This window comes from Pyrus communis, chromosome 5, assembly GCF_963583255.1.
Source record: "Pyrus communis chromosome 5, drPyrComm1.1, whole genome shotgun sequence".
In the NCBI taxonomy this organism is placed as follows: domain Eukaryota; kingdom Viridiplantae; phylum Streptophyta; class Magnoliopsida; order Rosales; family Rosaceae; genus Pyrus; species Pyrus communis.
This window is the reverse complement of record NC_084807.1, coordinates 17,426,701-17,452,955: the sequence shown is the minus strand read 5'-3', so window position 1 is coordinate 17,452,955 and position 26,255 is coordinate 17,426,701. Positions and strand designations below refer to the sequence as shown.

The 26,255-nt window shown below is 35.4% G+C and overlaps 2 protein-coding genes across 2 annotated transcripts; one reads left to right on the top strand and one right to left on the bottom strand.

Annotated features, from left to right (window-relative positions):
* Positions 1-1,259: 1,259 nt before the first annotated feature.
* LOC137734326 (putative recombination initiation defects 3) lies at positions 1,260-5,171 on the bottom strand. Its single transcript, XM_068473614.1, has 11 exons — positions 5,032-5,171; positions 4,014-4,161; positions 3,629-3,782; positions 3,289-3,423; positions 2,954-3,006; positions 2,661-2,864; positions 2,321-2,392; positions 2,176-2,225; positions 1,847-2,045; positions 1,491-1,572; positions 1,260-1,360 (listed from the first exon to the last, which is right to left on the bottom strand). The coding sequence occupies exons 1-11, from the start codon at positions 5,094-5,096 to the stop codon at positions 1,260-1,262; spliced, it is 1,263 nt and encodes a 420-aa protein (XP_068329715.1). The 5' UTR covers positions 5,097-5,171.
* A 12,921-nt stretch (positions 5,172-18,092) lies between these two features.
* On the top strand, positions 18,093-25,077 carry LOC137733461 (U-box domain-containing protein 33-like). Its single transcript, XM_068472614.1, has 9 exons — positions 18,093-19,120; positions 19,490-19,611; positions 19,852-19,973; positions 20,184-20,288; positions 20,548-21,004; positions 21,153-21,293; positions 21,748-22,275; positions 23,687-24,451; positions 24,661-25,077. The coding sequence occupies exons 1-9, from the start codon at positions 18,931-18,933 to the stop codon at positions 24,841-24,843; spliced, it is 2,613 nt and encodes an 870-aa protein (XP_068328715.1). The 5' UTR covers positions 18,093-18,930; the 3' UTR covers positions 24,844-25,077.
* Positions 25,078-26,255: the final 1,178 nt, after the last annotated feature.

Genomic DNA, 26,255 nt, shown 5'->3' with positions numbered 1-26,255 from the left:
TTGTCAAGCATGTGTTAGGTAAGGGACGTTAGGGCTCAGAGGTAGGGGATTTGACTTTTTTTCATCTTTTAATATTAGTCAATTGCAATAACAATTGAGTCAGAGAACTCATAGATTTATTTATAGTTTTCAAGTAACAAATATAGGATATTGCTATTCACAAACTTATTTTTTCTTGTTACACATTTTTAACATTCATTCTAGTTTCTCACACGTCTTTAACATTTGGTTGTCAGATTGAATAAATTTAATAAGATCGAAGGCCAAAAATTAAAGAGTAGTGAGAAGTGAAATGGCTGTAAATAGCACCATCCTAAATACATAGCCACTTACTGTCAATTCAAGACTTTAAACAAATTTGTTTGTTCTCCTCCGTTCTTATCAAATGCAAAAGTAAGAGACCTTAAATTTATAATCACCAAATGACAAAAGAGAATGAGACTTACAAAACTTCAAATGTTTTTTCATTATAAAATATGTCTTAAGAGGCTTATTCACGAAGAACCTTTTTACCACGTTTTCGCCACTTCCGTTTAACTTATGACGCTTCGAATTGATTGATTAAAAAACACGCTTCAAATTGAGTATTTTATTTACACACTCGACATGTGTGCGCCAAAAACTAAATTGAAAGTACTAAAATCCTACCCTTACGAAATTGAAATAGACAAAACTGTGGGCTCTAAAATAACACAGAGCCCAAGTTTAGCATTTTAAGAACCCAAACGCATCAAAAATATATGGGCCTGCATATAACCAAGAACTGCCAGATAACATTGTGTAATTTGTGAAGTGATTTGACCATTTTTCGAATTTCTGCAACTATGTGGGTCCCAAGGAACATCAATTGGTTTTTTTTTATTTTTTTTTTTATTTTTATTTGAAGAACATCAATTGGTTAATTTTATTCACATTGTAAGATCTGGAGTGGAAGGTACAAGTATAGAAAAGGGGAAGAAAAAAGAAGGTGAACAATTGGACATACCAAAAGCGATCCAACCACCTAATGTTGCAGTTATGGATTATGCCCCCAGCACATGGGAGGAGACATCCACTGCCTGTACAGATAGCAAAAGGCACAATAAATCAGCTAAGAACGTGAGGAGAATCCAACTGAGTTGTCCGTGTGTAACTGTCAGCCGTTGATTAGTTTACGCCTCGCGATGAGTCCCGATTTAATCCATGAATTTCAGTCAATCAAACAATGCGTGGACAACGGTGTTTAGAATATTTTTTATACAAGATGTAACAGTGTACCTTCAGATAATAATTATAGTGTTGCTGCATTTTCTCTTTCGCCTTCTTGCCCTCCTCAAAATCCTGTCGGTCTCTTCCATTACCTCCTCAGCCATATCTACGCCTTTCCAGAGGAAACGAATATGATTACACTTACACTTTGAGCAGATCGATTATATACATAATGCGCATACAAGTACAAATACAACATGCAAGAAGAGGTACAGTTTTTACCCTTTACTTTGAAAAAGTACCTGTTTCCTTCTCACCAAACAAGCAGGAAAAAGCTTCATCAATCTCCTCATCTGATTCAATGATAACTGTGCATTCTCTTTCCTGCATCATGAATTGTCATCTGTTACGGGCCATGGAACTAGATATGGCAACTAAACTGTAACTTGTATCCCAAATGAGCAATCAAACAGGTTTTTAAGCAGCATATATGATAAAAGGGTAACTTTGCTTCTAGTGCATTAGTAGAATGAATCAAACACACACCTATGATATTAAGTCAATCACCTTAACGCCAGAAACATATCTAAATCAGATAAAATATTCTATATAATCAGCACAAAAGACAGGTAAAGCAAGAAACAAAACTACGGGCTACCTGTTGAATGGAAGTAAATCTGCTAGGCTTTTGTGCTTTCTGCAACCCATTATCACTCACAGTGGATCTTTTTACCTTTACAGACTTCCAGCCTCCTGTTTCAATCTTTGGAACTACAACTGCTTGTACACCAACCTTCGGAGGCACAGCTGAACTGGAATCAAGACGAGGCTTTTTAAATTTCCCAGAGGGCCAAACACTACAACGACACAATATACCCTGTTATGGTGCTACTGGTGATCAATGCACCTATATTTCAAAGAAACGGTATAAAGAACACAATACTCTTTCGTATCAAATAAACAATTGAAATACACTTCCTCTCATACCCTTTAATAGGCTGTGGATTTCCTTGTGCAATGGCACAATAGGCAGCGCCCTGCAATTTCCAGATATAAAAAGCTTCCCAGTAAGGTACCATAGTCCGTGCGTGCTTGACTAAGTTAATGTGGTGTAAATGGAAATGTAGGTCACCTTTGGTGGAACTATAGAGGGTGCTTCACATATTTGAATGGAGGTACTCTGATTCCGGCTGCAAGGAAATATCTGCAAGCAAACAAAGATGAGAAAAAAAAGGATTTAATAATCTCCTAGTCATCGAAAGTTTTATAACCGAAAGTTCAACGGGTCGATAGAAAATGTCTGGAAACCCAGATCAGCATTTCTTGCGTCAGAAAGAAAAAAAAAAAGTTGCAATTTATTAAAGAGTTGCTCTATGTTATCTCAATGAAAATGTGATATTTCAAAATTGATGATCTCAAAGCCTTATATGTTTGCATGTGTCACAGAGCTGTCCATTGTACATCATACAGACCTGCATTTCCTTGACAAAGGATTCGTGCAGCTTGTTTTGTGATTTCAGTAAAGTTGCTTCAGTGGCTCCTATCTTTTCTGGTAAGGCTGAAAGCGCCAAGGAAATCTCCTGTAATTTGTCTTGATAGGTAATTTTGCTCACTTCTTCAGAAATAGACTTGATGCCTCCGTCAAGGCTAGTTTTGAAATCTTCTTGCCCCTTAATCTGCTTCACCACAAATCAGTTTGGTTAGAAAGTCCAGAATCATGGACGCGTGAAGGAACTAAGGAGAGACTTTATGTGGGTGCTGTTACCATTAACTGCAATAAGTGATCCTGAGCCATCAACTTCTGCCGCATTACTTCCACTGAATTAAAATTGAAATGGAAAATAATATTCAAATTAATTATGATCCGAAACTTTTGACAATGTGTGCAGTCGAGATCAGTTTTTCTTCCCCTTAACAAGTAATGTATAAGTCCTATCGGTCAGAATGAAGTTCTTTATTTAAAAATGGTGGTATGTTAGAATAATTTAACACTTGGATTAATGAGAAAATGGAACAAACAAGTTAAAATTTATGCTTAGTAATTCAACTTCAAAGCCACTCCTATATATTCAGTAGTATGTAGAGAAATAGATTACTCACTCTCCATAGAAACATCCTTCATCCCTTTGTTTACTTGCATGACATCACTCTGGACAGAATCCAAGATCATTCCGAACTTATTTAATGAAGTTTCCATCACTCCAATCCGGTGTTCAAATTCCTCACTATTCAGACCTGCTCAGGCATGTAATACATTAGGTTTCCAATTAATAGGCATGGTATACATAAAGAGCAAGAATTTAATTGGCTGCTATGCTTACCCAGTTACAAATTAATCTTAACAACCTTCCGTAGTACTTAACAAAAAAGACATTACAAATATACTTTAAAGGCCTTTCTGGACACTATATATTCCTGTCCAACTTTGGATAAAACTTACATTCACGATCTAAAACAGAAGCGGAACTCCACTTGCGCATGAGGTTGGTGGAAGATCTTGAGATCTGCACTTGACTCTCATCACGTGCATGACTACTTAGGGGTAAGTAAGCAACTTTCTTAGCAGAATTCGCTCGTTCTTGAGAACCAAACCTCTGCAGAGATTATATAAACAGAAACAAAACCTTTGAATGAGAACGAATTCTAATAATCAATCCAACTAAGTTCTGAGTAAAAGAAATGACAATGAATGCTATCTACTTCTTTGACTTGTCTGTTCATCAAAATAAAATGACGAAGACACAAATTAAGCTTTCTTTTTCTCCACTTCAATAACAAGCATATAAGAGCTTAACACTTGGCTCGAAGCTGAAACGAGATTTAACCTGATCGTTTGTGAGAATGTCACATTGGGAGTTCTGAGACAGTTGAGAAAACATGTTATGCTGAGATGAGAGTCCCTGAGAGTATGACTGGTCTGATGGTTGAGATCGAAGCTGTGATGCTTGTCCATTTGGTACAGCATTTGGTCTCCTACATAACAATTTAAAAGAAAATATATATTAGAATATCGAAAACAAGAGATTTCAGGAAAATCCACGGTATTAGCCTAATCACAGTTAATACTTGAAATCATATTTGATTTGTTACGCTTTTGCAAGAACTTCACATAAACAGCCGCAAGTTGAAAAGAGCAAGAAACAAAGAAACAGAAGCAAATTCGAACAATCAAATTCCCATAGGCTAGTTGCTGTGAGTATCATGGAAAGAAAATGAAATGCAAAGACTTCCTTTTCCTATCAGAAAGTGAAATCGGTACCTACAATGAGTTACAAAACGCTTACTGAAACAAAATCTGTGAATCCAATCATTTTAATCTCTTTTTTTATGTTTTCTCAGCGATCAAACAGAACCAATTAGAGGCGGAAGCGATTGAGATCCATGTGCTTCACAGGTCAAAAATTTATTTCCCTAGGCGTAGTTCCACACAAATCAAACGAAAGATACTGTGAATTTCAAATCGAACCTGAAATTCATAAGAATAAAATCAAATTCGAGCTCACAGTTTACTCAAATAAGTGAAAATCTGAGATGATAAGACGCTTCAGATTCAAAACTCGATTTTCTCAGCATTTTTCCTATATTCTCGCGAGCCAAACATAACTCTCGTGCATGAAAGGATGCAGAACTGAGATCGAACCTAGATAATTTGTCATCTAAATACAAGAAGTAGAAAGAAAAAAAATCAAATAACAAGCTAGATTAAGTGAAAACTTCCTGAACCAGTGAAATTAGAGATTTCAACAACTTCGACGTTTTTGTGAATCATTTTCCTGCGTTTTCTCGAGAACCAAACAGCACATTGCGATTGAATAATGAAAATTCAGAAAGAAATTACCGAACCTTGTGTGAGGAGGAAGGACGGAGATGGAGCTGAGATCGCAGACCTTGTTGATCTTCAACTTCATTTGCTCGAATCAGTACGACTTTGAGGTCGTTTGGGCTCTACGGAAAATGCGGAGTGGAAAACTACAAGATTAGAAGAGAGATCGACCTTTGATTTTAAAAAAGTACTCGACGGATCCTTTATATATGAAGCCTGGCGGGAAAGGGGTTTTAGAATTGCTTAGATTGGTTTAATGGGCCGGACTATAGTAAATAATTTTGTTAGTGAGGCCCATTATTCATCCAATATTTTGGGCTTATGAGTTTGGAAGCCTTTTAAGTGTAAGCGGGGGAGACTGGCTACATAAGATGCTTGTATTGCAAGTTTCCAAATCGGAACCATTGATTATGTTGGTTCTAGTCTCTGAATATGTAATTCAAAATTTTAATTCACAAGTCTCCAATTCCATGCTTGAACTCCCCCTAGATTCACAATTGAATTTTGAAATATCACTCAAGACCTGCCTCGAGTAGCAGTTGAACGCTCTCGATGAGTGCTTGAACACCTCCTAGATTCATAAGTTAATTTTGAAACGTTATCACTCCTGACCCACCTCAAGTAGCAGTTGAGCTCTCTCGATACTCGTAAAATTCTTCAACATGTTCAAATGTGATTGATATTTAAAATTTTCTAATTCACAATTTAGTGAGGTAAATGTTTGTCCGACAATAGAACATTTTGACAATTTATTATGGGTGAGTTTTTCATTTTCTTTGGGGCCTCAATTTCATTACAGCATTGCACTGAATCATAAGCAAGGGATGAGACAATGTCAAAATCCATCGTAGTAGATTCCTCACTCCTTCAGGGCATGTTTGGTGGGTCGACATGATTGGTCATGCCCAATTAAATTGAATTTGTAATCCAACTATGAGACTATGATTTTTGAGGGCCGAAGTGAGGCTGATCGAAATAGTTACTAATGAGTCAATATTATATTATATATTACCCTAATCTTAGTTTATTTTGGTTATTATTTTGAAAGAATTTTGATACTTTAATTTATATTCTTAATGTAAGACTTTCGACTTCCTCTCAAGCATAAAGTAACCAAACATACGAATTTTGGAGTGATTCTAATTGGAGGATGTTCGTGAGTCTTTCAAGATGATTGTATCAAAGTTTCAGATTTTTCTATTCAGCCATTTGACTGTGGCAATGAAATAAAGGCCCAATGCGCATCTTTCCCAAATTAACGTTTTTGGACGTTTTGGATATTTTGGAGGTCAAGATGACATATTTTGAGGAAGATTTTCCTTTTGAGGATTTGTAGGGGATGACTTAAGCTTTCAAAAGAGACCTTTTGAGACCAAATCGGAGTTGATTTGGTCGGTCAAAAGTCTGATTTTATGAGAAATCCGAATTTTAGTTTAAATAGAAAACCTTTTATTTTCTTTTCTATAATTTATTATGTTTCCTAGTTTTATTCTAAGACATTTTCTAGGTAGGGTTTTATTTTGTAATAGTATAAATAAGGCTATTTAGCCATTAGAGAGGGAGAAGGGAAGAAGAACACACGCACTACTTTAGAGAGCTTTTGAAGTTTATTTTCAAGGTGTTTTTTTTCCTTGTTTTTAATAATATTTTGTTTTATGATTGTTCATAACTAATTTCTTTTATTAGGGCGAGGCCATGAGCCTTTACAAGAATATGTAGTTTCTTTTCAATTTACTTATAATATTATGCATGCATGTTTTGAATTATTAATCATCATTTTAAACTATCTAAGTGTCTTAGTGATTCGCGACCATTATGATATTTAAAAAGTAATTTGATGCAATTTTTGGTCGGAAGGTTCTCTGAAATTGGCACTAGCTTTTTGTGAGAATATGTAGTTTCTTTCCAATTTACTTATGATATTATGCATGCATGTTTTGAATTATTAATCACCATTTTAAACTATCTAAGTGTCTTAGTGATTCGCGACCATTATGATATTTAAAAAGTAATTTGATGCAATTTTGGGTCGGAAGGTTCCCTAAAATTGGCACTAGCTTTTTGTGAGAATATGTAATTTCTTTCCAATTTACTTATGATATTATGCATGCATGTTTTAAATTATTAGTCACCATTTTAAACTATCTAAGTGTCTTAGTGATTCGCGACCATTATGATATTTAAAAAGTAATTTGATGCAATTTTGGGTCGGAATGTTCCCTGAAATTAGCACTAGCTTATTGTGGTTATCTATACTAAAGGGGAGGAGGGTGGGCTTAGCCTCACAATAGGCTAACAATAATGCGGTTCAAATTCGCCTTTGGCGAGAATTGAACCTAAGAATGTGGTTCAATTCTCGCCAAAGAATGTGGTTCAAATTCGCCTTTGACGAAAATTGAACCTAAGATCTCTCAGAAGAGGAATATCATTATATCGTAGTACTAAGTGGCATAAAAAGGTTGGTTAAGACGAAACAAACATAATACTCAATCCATTTTCTATGCATTTATTATCCTCAATTGTTAATGCTCTAATTACTAATTAGTATATTAATTTCATATATTAAATCCATTTTCAAAGCGTTTGTATAACACTTAAAACGATTTAGTTTTGAACATATACATTGTATCATCAACACAGAAAAATCTGGACTTGGTTGAGACATGGGCTGGGCAGTTTCAAGCATGCTAGAATTTCATAGGGGTGTATATATATTTATAGGGATAGGTTTAAGGGACAAATAATTTGACAAATATATTTACACTTCTTTTTAGCCATTAGATTTTATAACATTCACAATGGTCTTGATTAAGAGTAATGTCGAAAATTTTAAACGTTAAGTGACATGGATGACGACATGGATTATAATTAATAAATAAACAATGGGTTATATATTATGAATAAGAATCAACTAATAGATTTAAACTAAAAAAAAAAAAATCAAAACAATGTTGAAATCCAAGAATAGTGACTGGCCACGAACGTAAGAAGGAGAAGAGAGAATCCATCGTCTTCACTCCATGTTGATTTGATTCAATTGATATAAAAATAAGAATCACACAAAGCGTATCAAGCTATCACTCGATCTTTTGAATCATTTTGTTAGGTAAACAAAACTAAACCCGAAACCCTAATTCTTTTTTCCTGATATCTTTGAGTGATAAATTAGATTGTGGAAAACGATTTTTTCCCTCATTGGCCAAGCGTAAGAACAATCTGAATGGGAAAACATATCCCCCGATAAATGGTAATAACGCATGGGCTTGTAGAGTAAAGAGATCAGGAAGGGGTTTTTTTTTTTTTTTTTTTTTTAAACCAAAGAGCAGGAAAAAAAAAGACCAGTTGAAGATCCATATGTGGCAAATCAATGGAGGTCTCTTACCCTCCCCTTAAATTTGAAGTTCGAACGCTTACGGTTCTTTCTTATTTTTTTTCTTCCAGTTTTTATTATTTTTAGTTTTATTTATTATTTATATTATTAATTATAATCCACGTCATTTAATGTTCAAAATCCTTCACATCACTCTTAATCAAGACCCTTGAATGTTATAAAATCTAATAGCTAAAAAGAAGTATAAAAATATTTGTCCCTCGATCTTATCCCATATTTATGTAGTATATATATGCAATTATATCTGCTGATTAAAATTTTGCAAAATATCAAAACATATGTTTTAGCAAAAAATTAAGATAATCAATATTAAATTCATTTAACCTACTGAAAATGAGAATCAAATTTGGGTGTAGAAGAAGGAGCTCACTACTATTGTCAATTTGGCTAGGTTCATGTCTGCGGGTATCATAGCATGTTGGTATTACTATTGGTATAATGGTATAAGAAAATTGTCTTCACATATTATTGATGAATTTAGTGTTTTTTTTTAATCAATCATATACTTACACTAAAGAGTAAGAAAAAAAAAATGATCGAACTTGTTATTTACGAGATTTTAACGTAAGCTTTATTTGTTAATCAAGATACATACAAGTGGAATCAATTTGTGTAGTAGCAAAAATCCGCCGTTTTCAGTCTTGACGAATTTGTACCTACAAAACAATCAACCTCTTTAATCAAAGACCAAAGCCTCACACGCCCAAGAATTTGGGCAATGGGTCTCTATACCTAAGTTAGTTTCTCTAAGAACAGTGAGTGTTTTAATTAGGAGATAATATCTTAGGATAATGAGGTAAGTATCCTTGATTGATGGTGATGAGGATTCCTTACCTATTTGAGTTGTTCTTTAATCACGAATGTATTAAATATAAGATTTGGTGACTAATCCTATATTTAATGTCTTTGACTTTTCCATGCCACGATTAGAGGAATCCTGAGCAGTCGTAGTCAGCTGCTTGAATCTTCAGGATGTTGAGCTGGGCGTTGGAGTATTTGAGAGCCTTGCCCATTCAATGAGGACAATCTTGTCTTTTTTGATATAAAATCCACGCGTCGCCTGCAGAATTTTTGAAAAATATTTTTGGCTCCTTCTCTGTGCTACTAGCTTACTACTTTTTCTTTTAAATTCCTCAGTATGCAACCCAACAAGATCCTCTCCGGATCCTTTTGGTGAGGATAGTGGAGATCCATGAATCGTGTCCGTTCATCATATATCGTGCGGTCAGTTTTTGTCAAGTATTATTTATGTTTATTTTTAAATAAAAATATTTAAAATAATTTACGACCTCAAAATGTAGAATAAACAGACACGATTCATAAATCCTCGGGATCCTCACAACCGGATCCGGGACTCGTATGCAACTCTCTCTATGTACATATGGGCATGGTGATGGACCAACTGTACTTTATGTGGATTATGTCCTCGTTCTGGAATCTGTACATACTTTCTGCAACATCAAATATCTTATAATTTTAATAATTTTAATGATTTATAACTATAATTTATATTTCACAAACCACGGTTTGTTTATGTTTAATTTATCCTTAAATCAGTTTTTATTTATTTTATTTATTTTTATTTTTTATCAACCTTTACTCTAAGCTTAATGATGGTGACGAATTAAGGTAATTAATTAATTAAGTTTCATCACCAGACGAATTGATCAACAAATGGAAATGCTTATGTCCCTTTCTTTGGCTATTTATGTATATTTTTTTTTATGCTTTTCTCTCTTTACTTTTGCCTTCATGAGTAAGTTTATCACCAATTAGTCAACTTGTACAGGAATCCAAACCCTTATTGGAAGATATTTTAGTCGATTAACTCTGATTAAAGAATAAATCATATATCTAAGATTTTTTCCGTTAGCGGGGCACCGTGTCTTTCATCTCGAAGACTTCACCTAAGTCACTAATAACAAATTGTGGAATCTTCTCATCATAACCAATAATTATAATGGTATCAACATACAGTAAGTCGATTAACTCGGATTAAAGAGTAAATCATATATCTAAGATTTTTTTCTTAACAGAGAATGAAGTATTATCAGGTTAGAAGTAAAGGTCCTCGCTAGACGTATCTGATTGTTTTTGCGTATTTATGCTTTCTTAGATTGTGTTGCATTTATAAGTGGAGTATTAGTATTAGTAATTACGTTGGTGAATAAGGTCTTCTCTTTAACCCACTACATTATGAAAAACTTTACTAGTTCTTTTTAGTGTAACTTAAAGTAGGATATCGTTTATAATTAAAAAAAAAATAATGTTGTGTTGTGCTAATGACTGGCAGCTTTACCCTCCCGGCATGAGATGTACTGGTCTTCTAATTATCAATGAAAGTTTGCTGCCGTTGCTTTTAAAAAAAATGCAATAGGCTAATGACTATAGTAATATCTTATGCAAATTTTTTATTTACAAGTGATATTGTACACTAATCTATACTACAAAACGAGGGTTTGAACCTGTTCGCAATAAATTGAAAAAAAAGACTAACCACCAGAGAAATTCACCACTTGTGTATTCCAAAGCAATTTCAGTGGTCTATTTTTTTCTATTATACCATGCAATTTAAGTCTATTCTAGCTACATGGAGAAAAAGAAAAAAAAAGAAAGGCTATGTTGGAAAGGTATATAAGCTCTTGGACCAAAAGGATTAGGAAAAGAAAATTACAAATCAAAGGAAGGGAGATAAACATGGAGACCAGAATGTCCAAAAAAATTCAATGTAGAAACAAAAGAGTCTCTAATGCTAAAGCCACATGTCAAACAGGTGAAGACGAAAGTAACCTTAAATTAATCGACGACTAAAATAGTCGATAATAAAAAAGTGAATTAAACTTAAAACATTTCATAATCAGTTGAACGGTATACAAGTTCATTGGATTTGGTCTTTTAATACTAGTAGGATGATTGACACATAATACCATCCACAAACCGATTGGTCCATGTGTTTACTTATGAAATAAAGAGTACGTAACTTGGGAAGGTATCCATCGAGTGCATGAATTTCAAACTCACTCAATGACATCAAACAAACAAGGTGAAAGCAAAATCCAGTTTGGCGGCTGTGAGTTTTTCTTTTTACTTTTTATCTTTCCTTCTTATTATACCTACGGACTTTGTCATGTCAAAAACATTTTTTATTTTTTTTAACAAACTGATATTATACTAAAGGGATGGAGGGGTTTAATCTCATATGGGCTAGTAATAATGTAGTTCAAACTCGTCTTAAATAATAATCGAACATAAGACTTCTCACTTACTAGTAAAGAGGAATAATTAAAAATCATGATCAATCTTCATGAAGTTTCTTGGTTATTTCACCAAAGTAATTGATTCATTTGACTACCACTCATACTACGGTTTAGTAATATTTTTCTTTACTTGTAATTGAGAGATCTTAGGTTTAATTTTCGCCAAAGGCGAATTTGAACCACGTTATTGCTAGTTCGTTAAGAACATTAGCGCATTTCTCTACCCCCTTAGTGTATGGAATATCATTTGTTAGAAAAAAAGAAAATTGATTCATTTGACGTGATGAAATGGGTTTTGACATATGACGTCCAAATCAATAAAACTATTTCCACCACATTTTAAGCAACAATGCACCCTTATACTAGAAGTTCCTAAACTAATTCTCCCTTTAAAATAGTTCAACTTTCCTCAAGCACGAGGATATGAGGAATTCTGCTCAACACATTTTGTGCTCAATTCATGAAATTTCTATTTATAATTAGACTGTCATATTATAAGGGAAGTGTTATTAGCACTCATAAAATCTCATTTTACATTTCTCACAAATGTTTTTTTCTTTCTAATTATAGAAAATTTGGAGTGCAAAATGAGATTTTTGGAGTGCCAATAACAATTCCCTATTATAAACAAAATAAAAAAAGATAAAATCATAGATAGACAATATAATGTGCTCTCACTTTGTACCCAAGTGTAAAATTTCTTGTAATGTAATTTAGATTAAGTTAGGTTTCATGTCCCCACCTCTTTTCCTTGTATCTTTGTTCTAGAGCCTAAAATAATCTCAAAAATTCTAGAGACGACATGTGAACTTTTGCTCAAGAAAGACAAGATTGTCTTTATTAAATGGGCAGACTTCTCAGATACTCCCACGCGCAGCTCAACACCCCTGAAGGTTTATGCAGCTGAATACGATTGCTCACAGCTTACTTGCCCTTGGCAAGGAAAAGTCAAAACATTAAAGATAAGAATTAAATACCTAAGTCCTATATTTAATACATCTCTCCGTACACATTCGCCAATAAGATGCCGCTATGTATATGGTAAAAACCTTACACCATGGCCGACCCTCTAGCCATAAATTCTACCAAATTTCAGTAAGCTTTTGCTACCCCTAAAAAGCCCGAAACACTTCCTCTTTTTAGAGAAACTACTTAGGCATTGGAGATCCATTGGCCTAACCCTTCACCTCGTGGGCTTGTGAGGCTTAGGTCTTTGATAAAGGGTGTTGATTGTTTTGCAGGTGCATTTTCATCAAAGCAAGAGACGGCGGAAATTTGCATCGACATTTGTTATTTTTGTTTTTAGAGGGGTCAGGTTTGCAGGCCCTTTATGCAAAGGGATCCGGATTATTTGTGGGACCCATTCCATATCAACCTTCAATGATCCAGACCGTCTATTTTGTATGTCTTGATTCATAGATCATCTTTCAAAAATTCAATTAAATCCGAAAATATTTACCTATTTAATTATCATGATGAAATTTCATTATTTCTTTATTGAACAAAGTATTCGCTAATTTCTTTGAACCCAATTAGATATCTCAAATATTTTTGATTTGGCTAATATTTTGCAAGAATCTTGAAAAATATACACTCTGAATCATTGAGGTTCAATGTGGGGGGAGGGGGGCCCACAACTAATCCTTATTTTTAAAAATAAATGAGAACCCCATCCCTGAAAGACCTCCTTCAAACATGTTTTACTTCGGGGAGGCATCAAACGTTCTAGTTGTTACACTCAAGTAATGTGCAAACTAGTTAAATAGTTACGTACCTTTTAGTTCTCGGTTTTTTGTGTTTGTCAAGAATCAAGTAACCCGCAAACTAGGTGAACATGTACTTTCTAGTTTGGAGTTTTTGGCATGGGAGGAAGCAGAAGAAGAACCCGGCATGGATGGATCTCTTCAGTCTTGATCAGTGATGGATTATTGTCTTATTGTTAATTAACAAGCAAAAGAAGATAATGAAGATGTTAGCGCAGTAAAACACAAGTGCATAAGGACAATCCACGATCAATATTTTTAATTTGTAGCGTTGAATAATTGTTTTTCAATTATAATTTTATTCTAATATTTTAAGATGGGCGGCGTAGGCCTTACGGTGCAGAAACAATTATTAAATTATCAGAGAGACGTGCCAAAAGTTCATGACCAACAATATTGATATTGTCTTAAACTTAGTAATTAAACAATTTGTCATGTGTGGTAAAAGATCTCGATATTAATTACAGCAAAAATAAGATATTTAAATTATTCTTTAAAAAATAAAAATAATTGGTATGAGATATTTCAACAATAATTAGGGAGGAGGGACTGTCGAGCAGAAGAGTCAAAATGGCGGTGAAACTGAAGGCGTGGCAGCTGTTGCTCCAAATGGCGTGGACAAAAGCCGTCCGTGACGTTTTCAAGGGTAGGGATCACAAACATGCGACAGGATATTCCATATTTGTACCTTTGCAATATGTCTTACGTTTCGTCCATACATATGTTGACGTTGACTATTTTATTGATTTATTTTTAACTACGTTATTTGAAACTTGATTTTGATCTTATTTTGTCTTTTGAAACTCAAAACTCAAAAGTCTTTATTTTGCTCTCTAGAGCTCGATTTTGATCTCATTTTGCCCCATGAAACTTCAAAGTCGTCACTTTACTCTCAAAAACTTCGAATTCGATCTCACTTTGCCCTTGACTCTCCAAAGTTGCCGCTTTACTCCTTGAAACTCAATATTAACTTCATTTTGGTTTGTTTCTATGTATGTTGTTAAATAACAGTTAAGTTTACTTATGTAGCATAATTAAGGCACACTTATGACTGACATGACACAAGTATAAAGCTCACATATCTAATCAAATGGTGTCACATATACTGTAAAAATTTTAATTTCCAAACATTGTATAACATATTAACAAAAATAAAAAGTAAGAAAAATAACAATAACAATTTCTAGATTTCATCTCTCCGATCCCTCTCTCATTTCTCTCCAATGGTTGCCCATACATTCATCTCTTCTCTCTCCATCTTCAACACCTTATCATTAGTTTCATTGAAAAATAGAAACAATGAGTCACTTAGTGCTATGGTGTAGTGGTATTCAGGTTTGAGGTTCAATTATCCCTAAAGGTGGAGTTGAGCCACATTAGTGCTAGCTCATTATGAGGCTTATCTCACTCTTTCACCCCTCAGTGTAGACAATATCGTTTGTTAAAAAAATAATAGAAACAAGGCAGTGTAAAGCGAATTTTGAGTTTCAATGAGTAAACTGGTGAGTTATGAGTTTTAGGAAGCAAATTGAAATCAAAATCGAGTTCTAAAGAGTAATGCGACGACTTTGACATTTCAAAGGGCAAAATGGGTTAAAGATTGAGTTCCAGCAAGTGTAGCTAAAAATAAGCCTATTTTATTTGGGCGATGGGCTGCTAGTTACATTTTCATGATGTTTGCTAGTATTTCAAAACAAGACATGACAAAAAATTGTGCATTATTGATAAATTTGTTATTTAAAAACGTGTTAAATAATGTGTATTAAATGTGAAAAGTACATATGTACGTTGATAGGAGCATATTTAGGCAACTTACTTAGCTTGTTTTCGTGCATTTATGTTGTTAATTCATAGTTGTTTTAGTAGTTTAAGCTATTTTCGTTTGTTTTTAGGTCCTAATGGCAAAGGGAGCAAGAAAGTGCATTTTGAGGTTATTTGGAGCATTTTTGGGCATGGATTGGATAGCTTAACCATGGAGCCAAGAGGATGAACGAAATTGAAGCCTTGTGTGCACTTTAGAACATAAAACAAAGGGCCTAGCCCAATCAAACAATCCTTTGAGCCATGCAAAACCTCTAGCCCAATCAAACAATCCATCAAAGCCATGCAAAACCACCATTCACACACACTTCACACAAACAACACCCATTGCCGTGCATCCCCTTACATTTTCAGCATTCCACTTCATCATTACACCACATTCTCCCTCTTTAATCCACATGCATTCATCATCATTCACTCTAGTTTTAATTCACATGCAAACACATGCATTTCCAACCCCAAACAACCCTAAGCCGTACCTAACCATTCATTTCCAGCTTCCCCCCCTAACATTTCCAGCTTTTCTTCATCTTTGCAGCCACACTTCCACATGCATTCCCTCTTTTCCTAGCTGTTTTTCCATCATTATTTCATCCACATGCACTCTCAATCATAACAGCCACATTCACTCTTAAACAATCATCCACATATTCTCCCATTCCCCCTATAAAAACCCATGCATTCATACACAAAAACACACCTCAAACCAACACAAAAACACATCCATTCAAGCTTTGTCGTGGGTTCCCTTCCAATTCCAGCAACCCCTCTTCTATTTCCACCACTCCCCAACCCTCCAAAACACTATCCAACCATTCCTCCATACAAACACCAACCCAAAACCTATCCATAGATCTTGTGCGACAACAAAGAGGAGGAGAAGAGTGCTTAAACGTTCATACAATTCAAGTTTGAGTTGTTGGAATGTTTAGGTGTTTCTTTTCCTCGATTTCAATGGTTAAATTTACTTATCTTTGTTTTGTACGTATGAGGAACTAAACCCCCCATGGCTAAGGGTGTATTCGAAACCATGATTATATATGTGAAATAAGTTGATTACTTCCAGTTATCGTTGCATAAGTCGTGAATACAATTTGCTTAACCGTTTGATTTAGAACTTATTCTTGTATGTTGATTGAGAGTGCACGCTTAATTTGCATGCTTGAATTTGGTGCTAGGATATAAGTTTGTTTCACCTAATCGTTATGAATTTATATTCATAAGTAGTGAAGGTCGCTAGTCACGATCATGTTAAGTAGATTCCTGGCAAGAGTATCATGCTTTTCATAGTTACAAATGCCTTGTCGATGCTTATGATTTCCAAAGAACGTAATGATTCTAACTTGTATCTTTATCATGCTGTTCATATAGAGAACTTGTTAGGAATAATTTGTTTGCGATGCATATTCATCCAATTCAATGATTCTAGGGAAATCTGAAGGTTAATTTAAGCGAACCTAATTAACTTGGAGTGTCGAGGTTCATAACTTATTGAAGTGATAACTGGAAAGTGATTGACGTTGCATATATTTCATGTGTGAAGAAAAACCCCTTAGCCATTCCATCATCCATATTTTCTATCACAACTTGTCTTACAATCTGTTTTATTTATAATCTGTCCATTTAATTTAATCTCGTCCAAACACAATCCCCCCCCCCCCCCATATTTTGTTTAGTCATTACAATCTTTCTTATTTTAAGTTTTGCATTCTTTGAGTCTAGTATAGTGTTTTAAACTTTATTTTACGTTTTTGAGTCAGTTTCCAAGTGATTTTGCAATCCCTCCTAATCCCCGGTCCAGAACGATCCCTACTTATACATATACTACAATTTGACAAAAAGAGGGTTTAATTTGTGTGCGTATAAATCTCGCATCATACGTGCATCATATGTTCGTATTTACAAAAAAATTGTGCAATTTAACGAATTACTAAAACATGTATGGAAAATGAAAGTATTTAAAAAAAAAATACATACATGTATAATTACTAACTATGGAAGGCAGTTGAGGTTTCACCATAAAATCAAATGAGAACATCTTCTATAGGTTGCGTAATTGAGATCCTAAATTACAGAGTATGATTGGAACTATTCTTTTATGAAAAACTTATTTTTTATGGGTTGAAAATTATATTAACTTCCTAAATTAGAGAGTATGATTGGAGTAAAATTTAGAAGGAGCTCCTAAAATAATTTTGTAGTTTTTAACTAAATTTGATTTAAAAACAGAGAACATAATTGTAGATTCTTTGACAAGAATAGCTCAACAATGAGAACTACTATGGAGTTAATCTAAAAAATAGTACTCTTTATGGATTTTCTGTCATCTCATGTTTTTGATATAATATTTTATGACGTTGACACTTAAATTAACGTTAAACTGTGAACGTCACTTTGAGAGTCTCCGTAATAGTTATCGCCCAACAATTTACAAACATGTACAAAACTAATGACTTTGATGGATAGACATTTATTTTTAAAGAAAACTAATAAACAGAGCTTGAAAACTTTAAGTTTTAATGAGAATGACAAAATAAAGGGTAAAGTGAATAGTATCAGTATTGACTTTTTAGTGTAAAAATATAATTTTTCGTTAAAGTGAACAATACTATAGATTTTTCGTTAAAACTCCCTTATTTTTAACTCATACCATCCTGAATTTTTCTTGAGATACCATCCTGAATTAGGGTGGCTTAAAATAGTAAAATAGGCATTCAACTTTCAAGTGGTATTTTGGTCCAAATACACTGAAAAATTAGAACCTACCGGGAATGACACCTCATTTATGGTCCCACTCCCAAACAGTGGATCCCGTCTCTTCAACCTCAAGAAGCTATGCGAGCAGAGTCAGCAGAGAGAGAGAGAGAGAGAGAGAGAGAGGAGAGAGAGGGGTTGAGCCGCCGGGAGCCGAGGCAGTGAGTGGACTCGAGCAAAACTGGAGCCTGCCATGGAATTGTTAAAGTAACTTCCTTGAATCCCATCTTTAATATACTGTTTCTAATGTAGGAGCCTGTTTCAACGGACAATTAAGACAAGCAATCTAATTTAGACGACCTAATCATATCGATAGCGACCTTCAAGAATCATTACCCCCTTTGTATTTCTTCGTTCATCCATTTGTTTCTACTAGCCCTTTTGGTTCACTTTAGGGAGTGGAGAGTTGAATTCCGCTTTCTGGGTGTGGGAGTTTTATGGCATAGAGTTTCTGGATTGGGAAATAAGTTCAATTTATCAGATTGGGTGGTGATTTCTTTGCTGAATTGGTTAAATTTTGAGTTTATAGGGAAAAATCTGGACTGGGTTGTGTGAGATTTTGGTAAATTTCTTGATTTGGAGAAGTGGGTTTATTTTTCTGAGTTGAATTTGCTTGCCCTTGCTGTATTAATTTCTGGGTAGAGTGTAATTTTGATAAATAGTTTGAAGAGGAGCAAGAGTGAGTTGAATTTGTGGAGAGATAAATTTGTGTGGGTAGAGTGAGAAATTGATGATCAAGTTCTAAAAGTCCCGGAAAAAGAGGGGTTTTAGAGGAATGTAAAGTTTTGGAGAAAGATTGAGAGGGAAATTCATAGATAGGTAGGCTTTGATGCTTGGGATTTTCAATAGCTTTTGGCCATGGCTGTAGTGAGTTCTGTGCCTGCAATTGCTCAACCAGCAGAACAGATAAGGTAACCTGATATTTCAGCATACATGGCTCGTGGCGGAGAGATTGTGGAGGAGCCGGTGGCGGTGGCGCAGATAATCGAAGATATGATCTATGTTGCAGTGGGAAAAGATGTGAAAGATAGCAAATCAACTCTGTTGTGGGCGGTACATAATTCAGGAGGGAAGAAAATCTGCATACTTCATGTTCACCAGCCAGCTCAGATGATTCCCTTGAGTAAGTCTGCAGTCACACACATGTTTTGTTTGGTGAATGTTGTAATAAGAATCTTGTAACTTGTTGGAATTACTCTGTTGATATAATTTGTTCAACTCACAATTAATAGCTTGATAACGCTGTCTGTTGAGGACCATGGTTTTCGGTTTGATGGGCAGCACGAGCAATTCGAGAAATTTGCCAAAAATTAAAGCAAAGTAGAGAAGTGTGTATATGTATATATATATAAAGTAAATTAGGCACAATCAAATGTTTCATGAGTTGGCTGGGGTTTGAATCAGATACTTTGTATGCCAAAGTTTCTATTCTGCCTTTCTGTTTTAGGAATTCTGACTGGATTTAATTTTCTGCTGTTTCCTTGATTTGCAGTGGGGACGAGGTTCCCAGCAAGCTCACTGAAGGACCAGGAAGTTCGAGCATATCGGGAAATAGAAAGGCAACACATGAATAAGATTCTCGATGATTACCTTCATATATGTCGCCAAATGGGGGTATTTTTTCCTCTGCCTCTTCCCTTGTTTTCTTGTACAAAATAGAGCAATTTTTCTTAAAGAAGTTTGAATAACAAGATAACAGGTTACAAAGTTAGTACATCGTAGGATAAAAGAATGTATTCTTGTATTGTCATATGTTGCAAAACTTAAAATTTTGTTAGTTTAGGAGATCCCTTTCAAATGCTTTGTAAAATGCCAAGTTTTATGACATATTTTGCTTTCGACTGCCCAATGTAGATTCGGGCTGAAAAAATACATCCTGAAATGGACTGTATTGAGAAGGGAATTGTGGAACTCATCTCTCTGCATGGGATCAGGAAACTTGTTATGGGAGCAGCAGCGGACAAGCACCATTCAAGGTATTTATGCCTTTTGTCTGTTATTTTTTTAGTCCTATGAACATTTTCAAATGTTTAATTACCCCAGATGTGCTTTAATGATGCATTTTGTATACATCCAGCATAGATGAGATTTTTGTTTTCTTTCCCCTTCTGATGGGATTTCCAACAGAAGAGTTTATATATGAATCCTTTACATTGAGATTGCTCAATCACAATTTAACATTGCAGGAAAATGATGGACCTCAGGTCCAAGAAAGCCATATACGTCCGCCAACAAGCACCTGTTTCCTGTCACATACAATTTATTTGCAAGGGGCACCTTATACACACCAGGTTTACTTGAAACTTCTTAGAAAATAAAACTAAAATACTAAAGAAAAAGGTTTTTTCTTGGTACTTCTGTTATTTATCATTACATACAGAAAATCCAAGCTTCAAAACATCCATATAGTTTTTAATTGTTTGCGTAATGGTTATTATAATTATAACTGTACAAATAAATTTCTTCTCAACACCTATTTGCTTCTAAATCATGAACTGTTGTTTGATTTTGATGATCATGAATACTAATGCATATACTGTGATAAAATAGGGAAGGGAATTCAGATGGACTTGATACAGAGATTCCATTGCTGCGACCAAGTCCAAACACTGATATAGAACAGTCACCGCACCACTTTAGATCACGATCTGTTACAATCGTGCGGAATAATCGACCAAAACTCACCAATCCAGCTCAAGATTTGTTCCGCAGGGTAAGATCGATAAATTTAGGGAATGGAAGCAGCACAACAGATGTCACTTACACAGATGGTACTGACGGGTTTTCAACTCCAAGATGTAGTTATGAACCAGGAGCAAGTCCTGTGGAATGGGATCAGGTATCAAGTAGGAGTGTTTCAGGATATTCAACAGGCTCTTCTGCTGGATTGGGCGATTTAGCTTTGATTGAGTATGAGAAAGCTGAGGGAAGTGAAAATGGGTCAAGTGACTCACGCTCACTTTCTCATTTTAAAGATCTTAATCACTCATCCCCTCCCAGTGTATTGGTAAGTGCAAAACTACCCTTGGGCGTGCATAGATTTTTCATGAACCATCTGCATGTTTCATGTGCTGAATTTAAATTCTGGAATTAGTACTTCAACTGTCACCTTAGAAAGAATCAACTGAGTTAATTTAAAACCCTTGATGGTCTAGCAGGATGGAAATGTAGATGATACTCTGTACGATCATCTTGAACAAGCGATGTCAGAGGCTGAAAATGCAAAGAGAGATGCATTTCAGGAGGGAATTAGGCGTGTGAAAGCTGAAAAAGATGCCATTGACGCTATACGGAGGGTAAAGACTCTTTTCTATTTGGTGCTTCCTTCTACCCTTTCCATTTTCCCCCAACATAAATCATAAAAGTTATCTTTTCCTCTCTTCTGTTCTCCAATACTTACAGATGTAACATACACATTAAACTGTTCATCAAATAAGGTTATATCTAGAATTGGCTATGTTCAGTTGACTATCATAGAACTTGATCATCTAAGATGCGAATATGAACAGGATCCTTTGCAGGCAGAGGCATATGTGCCAACACTTCCCCAACCCCCTAATATTTCTCTGATGCTTTTAGTTGATCTTGTACCACTTAAAGTGCTAGTGGCTTTGGCATTGCATTAAACTGCATAAAATTATTGGTTACATGTAATTTGGAAAAGAAAACATAATATGTTCCATGATCTCTGTTCTTTTTTCATAGCCAAAAACTCCGTAAACAGAAACTTGTGAATTGTTGTATTCACAGGCTAAAGCATCAGAGGTCTTATATAATGAGGAGTTGAGACAAAGGAAAGAAATGGAAGAAGCACTGGCAAAAGAGAGACAAGAACTCGAAAAGATGAAGAAGCGACGAGATGAAGTCATGGAAGAATTGAGGGCTGCCCTAGATCAGAAATTAGTACTTGAGAGCCAAATTGCAGAGTCTAATCAGATGGTCATGAGCTTGGAGCAGAAGGTTATCTCAGCTGTGGAACTTTTACAAAATTACAAAAGAGAACGGGATGAGTTGCAGGTGGAGCGTGACAATGCACTTAGAGAAGCTGAGGAGCTGAGGAAAAAACAAGGAGAAGCCTCGAGCGCACACATGCCTCGGTTCTTCTCTGAGTTCTCATTTGCAGAGATTGAAGAAGCAACTCAAGGCTTTAACCCATCTCTGAAGATCGGAGAAGTGGGATATGGGAGCATTTTTAAAGGTTCCCTACGTCACACCCAGGTTGCTATAAAAATGCTAAATGCTCAGAGTATGCAAGGCCCCTCTGAGTTTCTGCAAGAGGTACGATAACCTGAATATTGTATGCTCCCCCTTACTTGCAGTAATTTATATTAGGGTTCGAAGTGAAATTTTATAATCAGGAGTCTAATTGTTATGGATAGCCCTGCCTAGGCTAAAGCCTTGAGGCGAGAGGCAAAGCCTCACAGGACCTCAAATTTATATATATATATATATATATAATAGTATGCTTTGTAAAACAAATTAACCAACAAGAAAACAAACAATCAAACTTTCCGGTACCAAATTGAGATTAGATTACTAAAAAGCTTACTTGAATTTTGAAATAAATTGAGGTATGAGATTGGGGTAAATTTGAAATATGGGATTGGGATTGAGAATTTAAGGTTTGAGGAATTGGGCAATGGGTATTGGGTGAAATATAGCAGAGAGACTCGGGTATTGGGTGGGGAAGGAGGGGACCTGCTGTGATTATAAAAAAATAAAAATTAGACTTGGCCATAACGACATTGTTTTAGGCCAGGTCATTTATAAATAAAAAAAATAAAAATCCCTCTTCTTCTTCGCACTGATCTTCACGAGTCTTTATAAATAAATAAAAATCCCTCTTCTTCTTTGTGCGGTTGTCTTCTTCATGAAGACGCCGCTGCAACACAGAACCAGAGCAGAGGTTTCCCTGAAAATTTCAAATTTCAAGCAAGATTTTGGATTGCTGAAGGGTCCTGAAAATTCTCAGTCAAACACGCATGCCCCGACCAAGCCTAGGCGAGTTTCCGCCTACTCCACAAAAAAAAAACAGAGGCGAAATTGCTGCCGCCTGCCTCCAAGGGCCGCCTCGAGGCGCATTTTTTAAAACCTGATTTGTCCACGTACTAAGAACATATTGGGGTAGTTTCTGGGTTGATGCATTTAATAGGTTACCTTAGTGATTTCTTGATCATCCAGTGGACTAGCCAAGAAACTAAACCTTTTTTAGGATGCATTTCTTGTTTCTTTGATGCAATAATTTAGAGACCGTCGGATTATGTCATATTTATTTACCTTTAAGGGCAGGGAATGTGGATGAATGAGGGAGAGATGAAGTTGAGAAAGTAACGAATGAGATACAATGAGCTGAAAACTACACTAATTATATATGGTTTTCATATAGTTTCCTCTACTATACTATCACCTGTCCTCTCTCTTTGTTGCATTTCTATCTTTACTATGTAAGTTTAGATTCAATAGCATGTGATGGCATCGCCGTTCAGAAGTTAAAAATTGAGCATGTGAAATGTTTTAGATTTTATTGCTTTGCAGATGCCAGAACTTTCAATGTTAGGCAGTTTTTTTCCTTTGATGTCTTGTTTACAAATATATATTTTACAACTTAAAATTGGAAGAATTAAACTGCTTGGAAAGTACTTTAATTTGCATGTTTGCCAATTTACTAAATTTAGTTGATGCTTCTCAGGTGGATGTATTAAGTAAGTTAAGACACTCCAATCTTGTCACACTCATTGGTGCCTGCCCAGAAGCTTGTACTCTTATCTATGAGTATCTCCCAAATGGAAGTCTTGAAGATCGACTCAGCTGCAAGGACAATACTTCCCCTTTGTCATGGCAGACTCGAATACGAATTGCCACAGAGTTGTGCTCCGTCTTAGTCTTTCTCCATTCCAGTAAACCTCACAGCATAGTGCACGGTGATTTAAAACCGTCCAATATTCTCCTAGATGCTAACTTTGTTAGCAAACTCAGCGACTTTGGAATCTGTCGTCTGTTGTCTCGTGGGGAGGGTTCAAGCAACAACACAAGACTCGGTTGCATAACTCAACCAAAGGACACTTCCGCATACATGGATCCTGAGTTCCTCTCATCAGGAGAGCTTACGCCAAAGTCAGATGTTTACTCATTTGGAATTATAATACTACGGTTGCTGACTGGGAAACAAGCTTTGGGGATAACAAAGGAAGTGCAGTCTGCATTAGATGCCGGAAAGTTGGAAATGCTCTTAGATCCTTTGGCTGGGGATTGGCCATTTGTACAGGCTGAACAGTTGGCTCGGTTGGCATTAAGGTGTTGTGAGATGAGCCGGAAGTGCAGGGCGGACCTTGTATCGGATGTCTGGAGGGTACTTGAACCCATGAGGGCTTCATGTGGTTGCTCATCATCATTCCTGTTGGGTACTGAAGAGCATTTCCAACCTCCTTCATATTTTATTTGTCCCATTTTCCAGGTAAGCTCTGTTCATTATTTGATTATATATTGCATTAACATTGTCATAATGACTATATTATATTGATTGAGAAATACTTGATGTATACACAGGCATATCGATCTACGAGGAATATAGTTTCCGAGCATTCTTATTTGTTTGAAGAATTTCATTAATTAACTGAATATTTCGTCCAGTAAAGTGCGTTCCTCTTATATGCAAACTTGCAGGAAGTCATGCAGGATCCGCATGTTGCAGCGGACGGTTTCACTTACGAAGCAGAAGCTTTGAAAGGATGGTTGGACAGTGGTCACGACACATCGCCCATGACAAATCTTAAGCTTGAACACAAGAATCTCGTCCCTAACCACGCTCTTCGTTCTGCAATTCAGGAGTGGCTGCAACTGCGTTGATCTCTTTATCCATTTCTTTGGATATTTTTGTTCAACGTAGATATTTTGATGACAACATACATATATATATTCACGTGTAAATAAATTATGTGGCTTACAGAAGACTGCACGTATTTGCTCCGACACTTTTTGATACTTCTTTAAAATGATCATATTCTTGCTTGATCATGTATGTTTGACATTGGTTACGATTATGATTACGAAAAAACGATGTTTATAACAGAAACACTTTTTTTTTTTTTTTTTTCTTCTTTTCGGTTGAACGTTTTATTTATCATTTTAAAAGCAATTGCAGAACTCCAAAAAAGGAAGGAAAAAAAAAACACTTGCAAGCATGGTTTTGGTCACGTGCTTTACATAAATGACTTTTTAACTTTACTCATTTCGGATAAAGGTTTTTTTATATTTATTTTTATTTTTTTACAAACGATATTATCTACACTGAGAGGAAAATGTGGGTTAAACTTCCCAATGAGTGAAGAATAATGTTATTTAAATTTGTATTTGGCGAGAATTGAACATAATACTTTTTACTTACAACTAAAGAGAAATACCGTTAAATTGCAGTATTAGACCAACTCCAATGGTGGGCTAAAAGACAAATTATCCCCCAAAATTTCCTTCCAAACCCACTCCAACCCAAGGGGAAATTTTGAGCTAAATGCTAAATGCTAAACCAATGCCAAATTCCCCCCGAAATTTAGCCCAGAAATCGGGGTGGATTCTACTCAATATTTATCGGAATTTAAATTTTTTTAGATTAAAATGTTCATAAAATTAATTTACGATAGTCTACATATTTATTTTTTTTTAAAAAAAAATTAATTTAACAAAAAAAAATAGCCTAAGTTTATTCTTTAATAATCCCGGACTAAAATTTTAGGGTAGAACAGTTGGAGTAAAACAACTGTTTTTAGGCTAAAAGCTAAATTTTTTGGATTAAAAAATTTGACTTTTAGCCTAACCATTAAAGATGGGTTTAAGTGGCCGTTTCAGATAAAGCTTAAAAGCTTTGGCAAACGTGCTTTAGGAACTTGACAACCAAGCACAGCAAAATACAAACTTGGGCCCACCACTCCCACCATTAAGTAAGGTGGCATGTGTGGAGAGCTGACCACTGAAAAGTGAAAACATTTGCGGGCCCCACATTATGGCTTTAGTGCCGTATGTTTAACGAAACATCAGTGCTCCGATGGGCGCAACCCCGCGCACTGCTACACGTGTTCGCTTGCCAGTGGATGGTAGGACGAAAGGACGGAAGGAATAATATTATTACCGCTTACTATGATGACATGCCCCCTTATGTTCTGACACGTTGCTACGTTTACGGTGCACACGCATGTAGGGAATCTCTAGTCTGTAATAATTTATACAGCCATCTTATTTGTACGGTCCTACGGAGGCTTCAGACC

Coding starts and splice junctions, on each gene's coding strand:
- LOC137734326 (XM_068473614.1), bottom strand. CDS start 5,096: ATGAAGTTGAAGATCAACAAGGTCTGCGATCTCAGCTCCATCTCCGTC. Junction 4,162..5,031: donor GTCCTTCCTCCTCACACAAG/GTTCGGTAATTT, acceptor ATTGTTATGTAG/GAGACCAAATGCTGTACCAA. Junction 1,361..1,490: donor GTTTGGTGAGAAGGAAACAG/GTACTTTTTCAA, acceptor TCCTCTGGAAAG/GCGTAGATATGGCTGAGGAG.
- LOC137733461 (XM_068472614.1), top strand. CDS start 18,931: ATGGCTCGTGGCGGAGAGATTGTGGAGGAGCCGGTGGCGGTGGCGCAG. Junction 19,612..19,851: donor ATATATGTCGCCAAATGGGG/GTATTTTTTCCT, acceptor TGCCCAATGTAG/ATTCGGGCTGAAAAAATACA. Junction 20,289..20,547: donor GGGCACCTTATACACACCAG/GTTTACTTGAAA, acceptor GTGATAAAATAG/GGAAGGGAATTCAGATGGAC.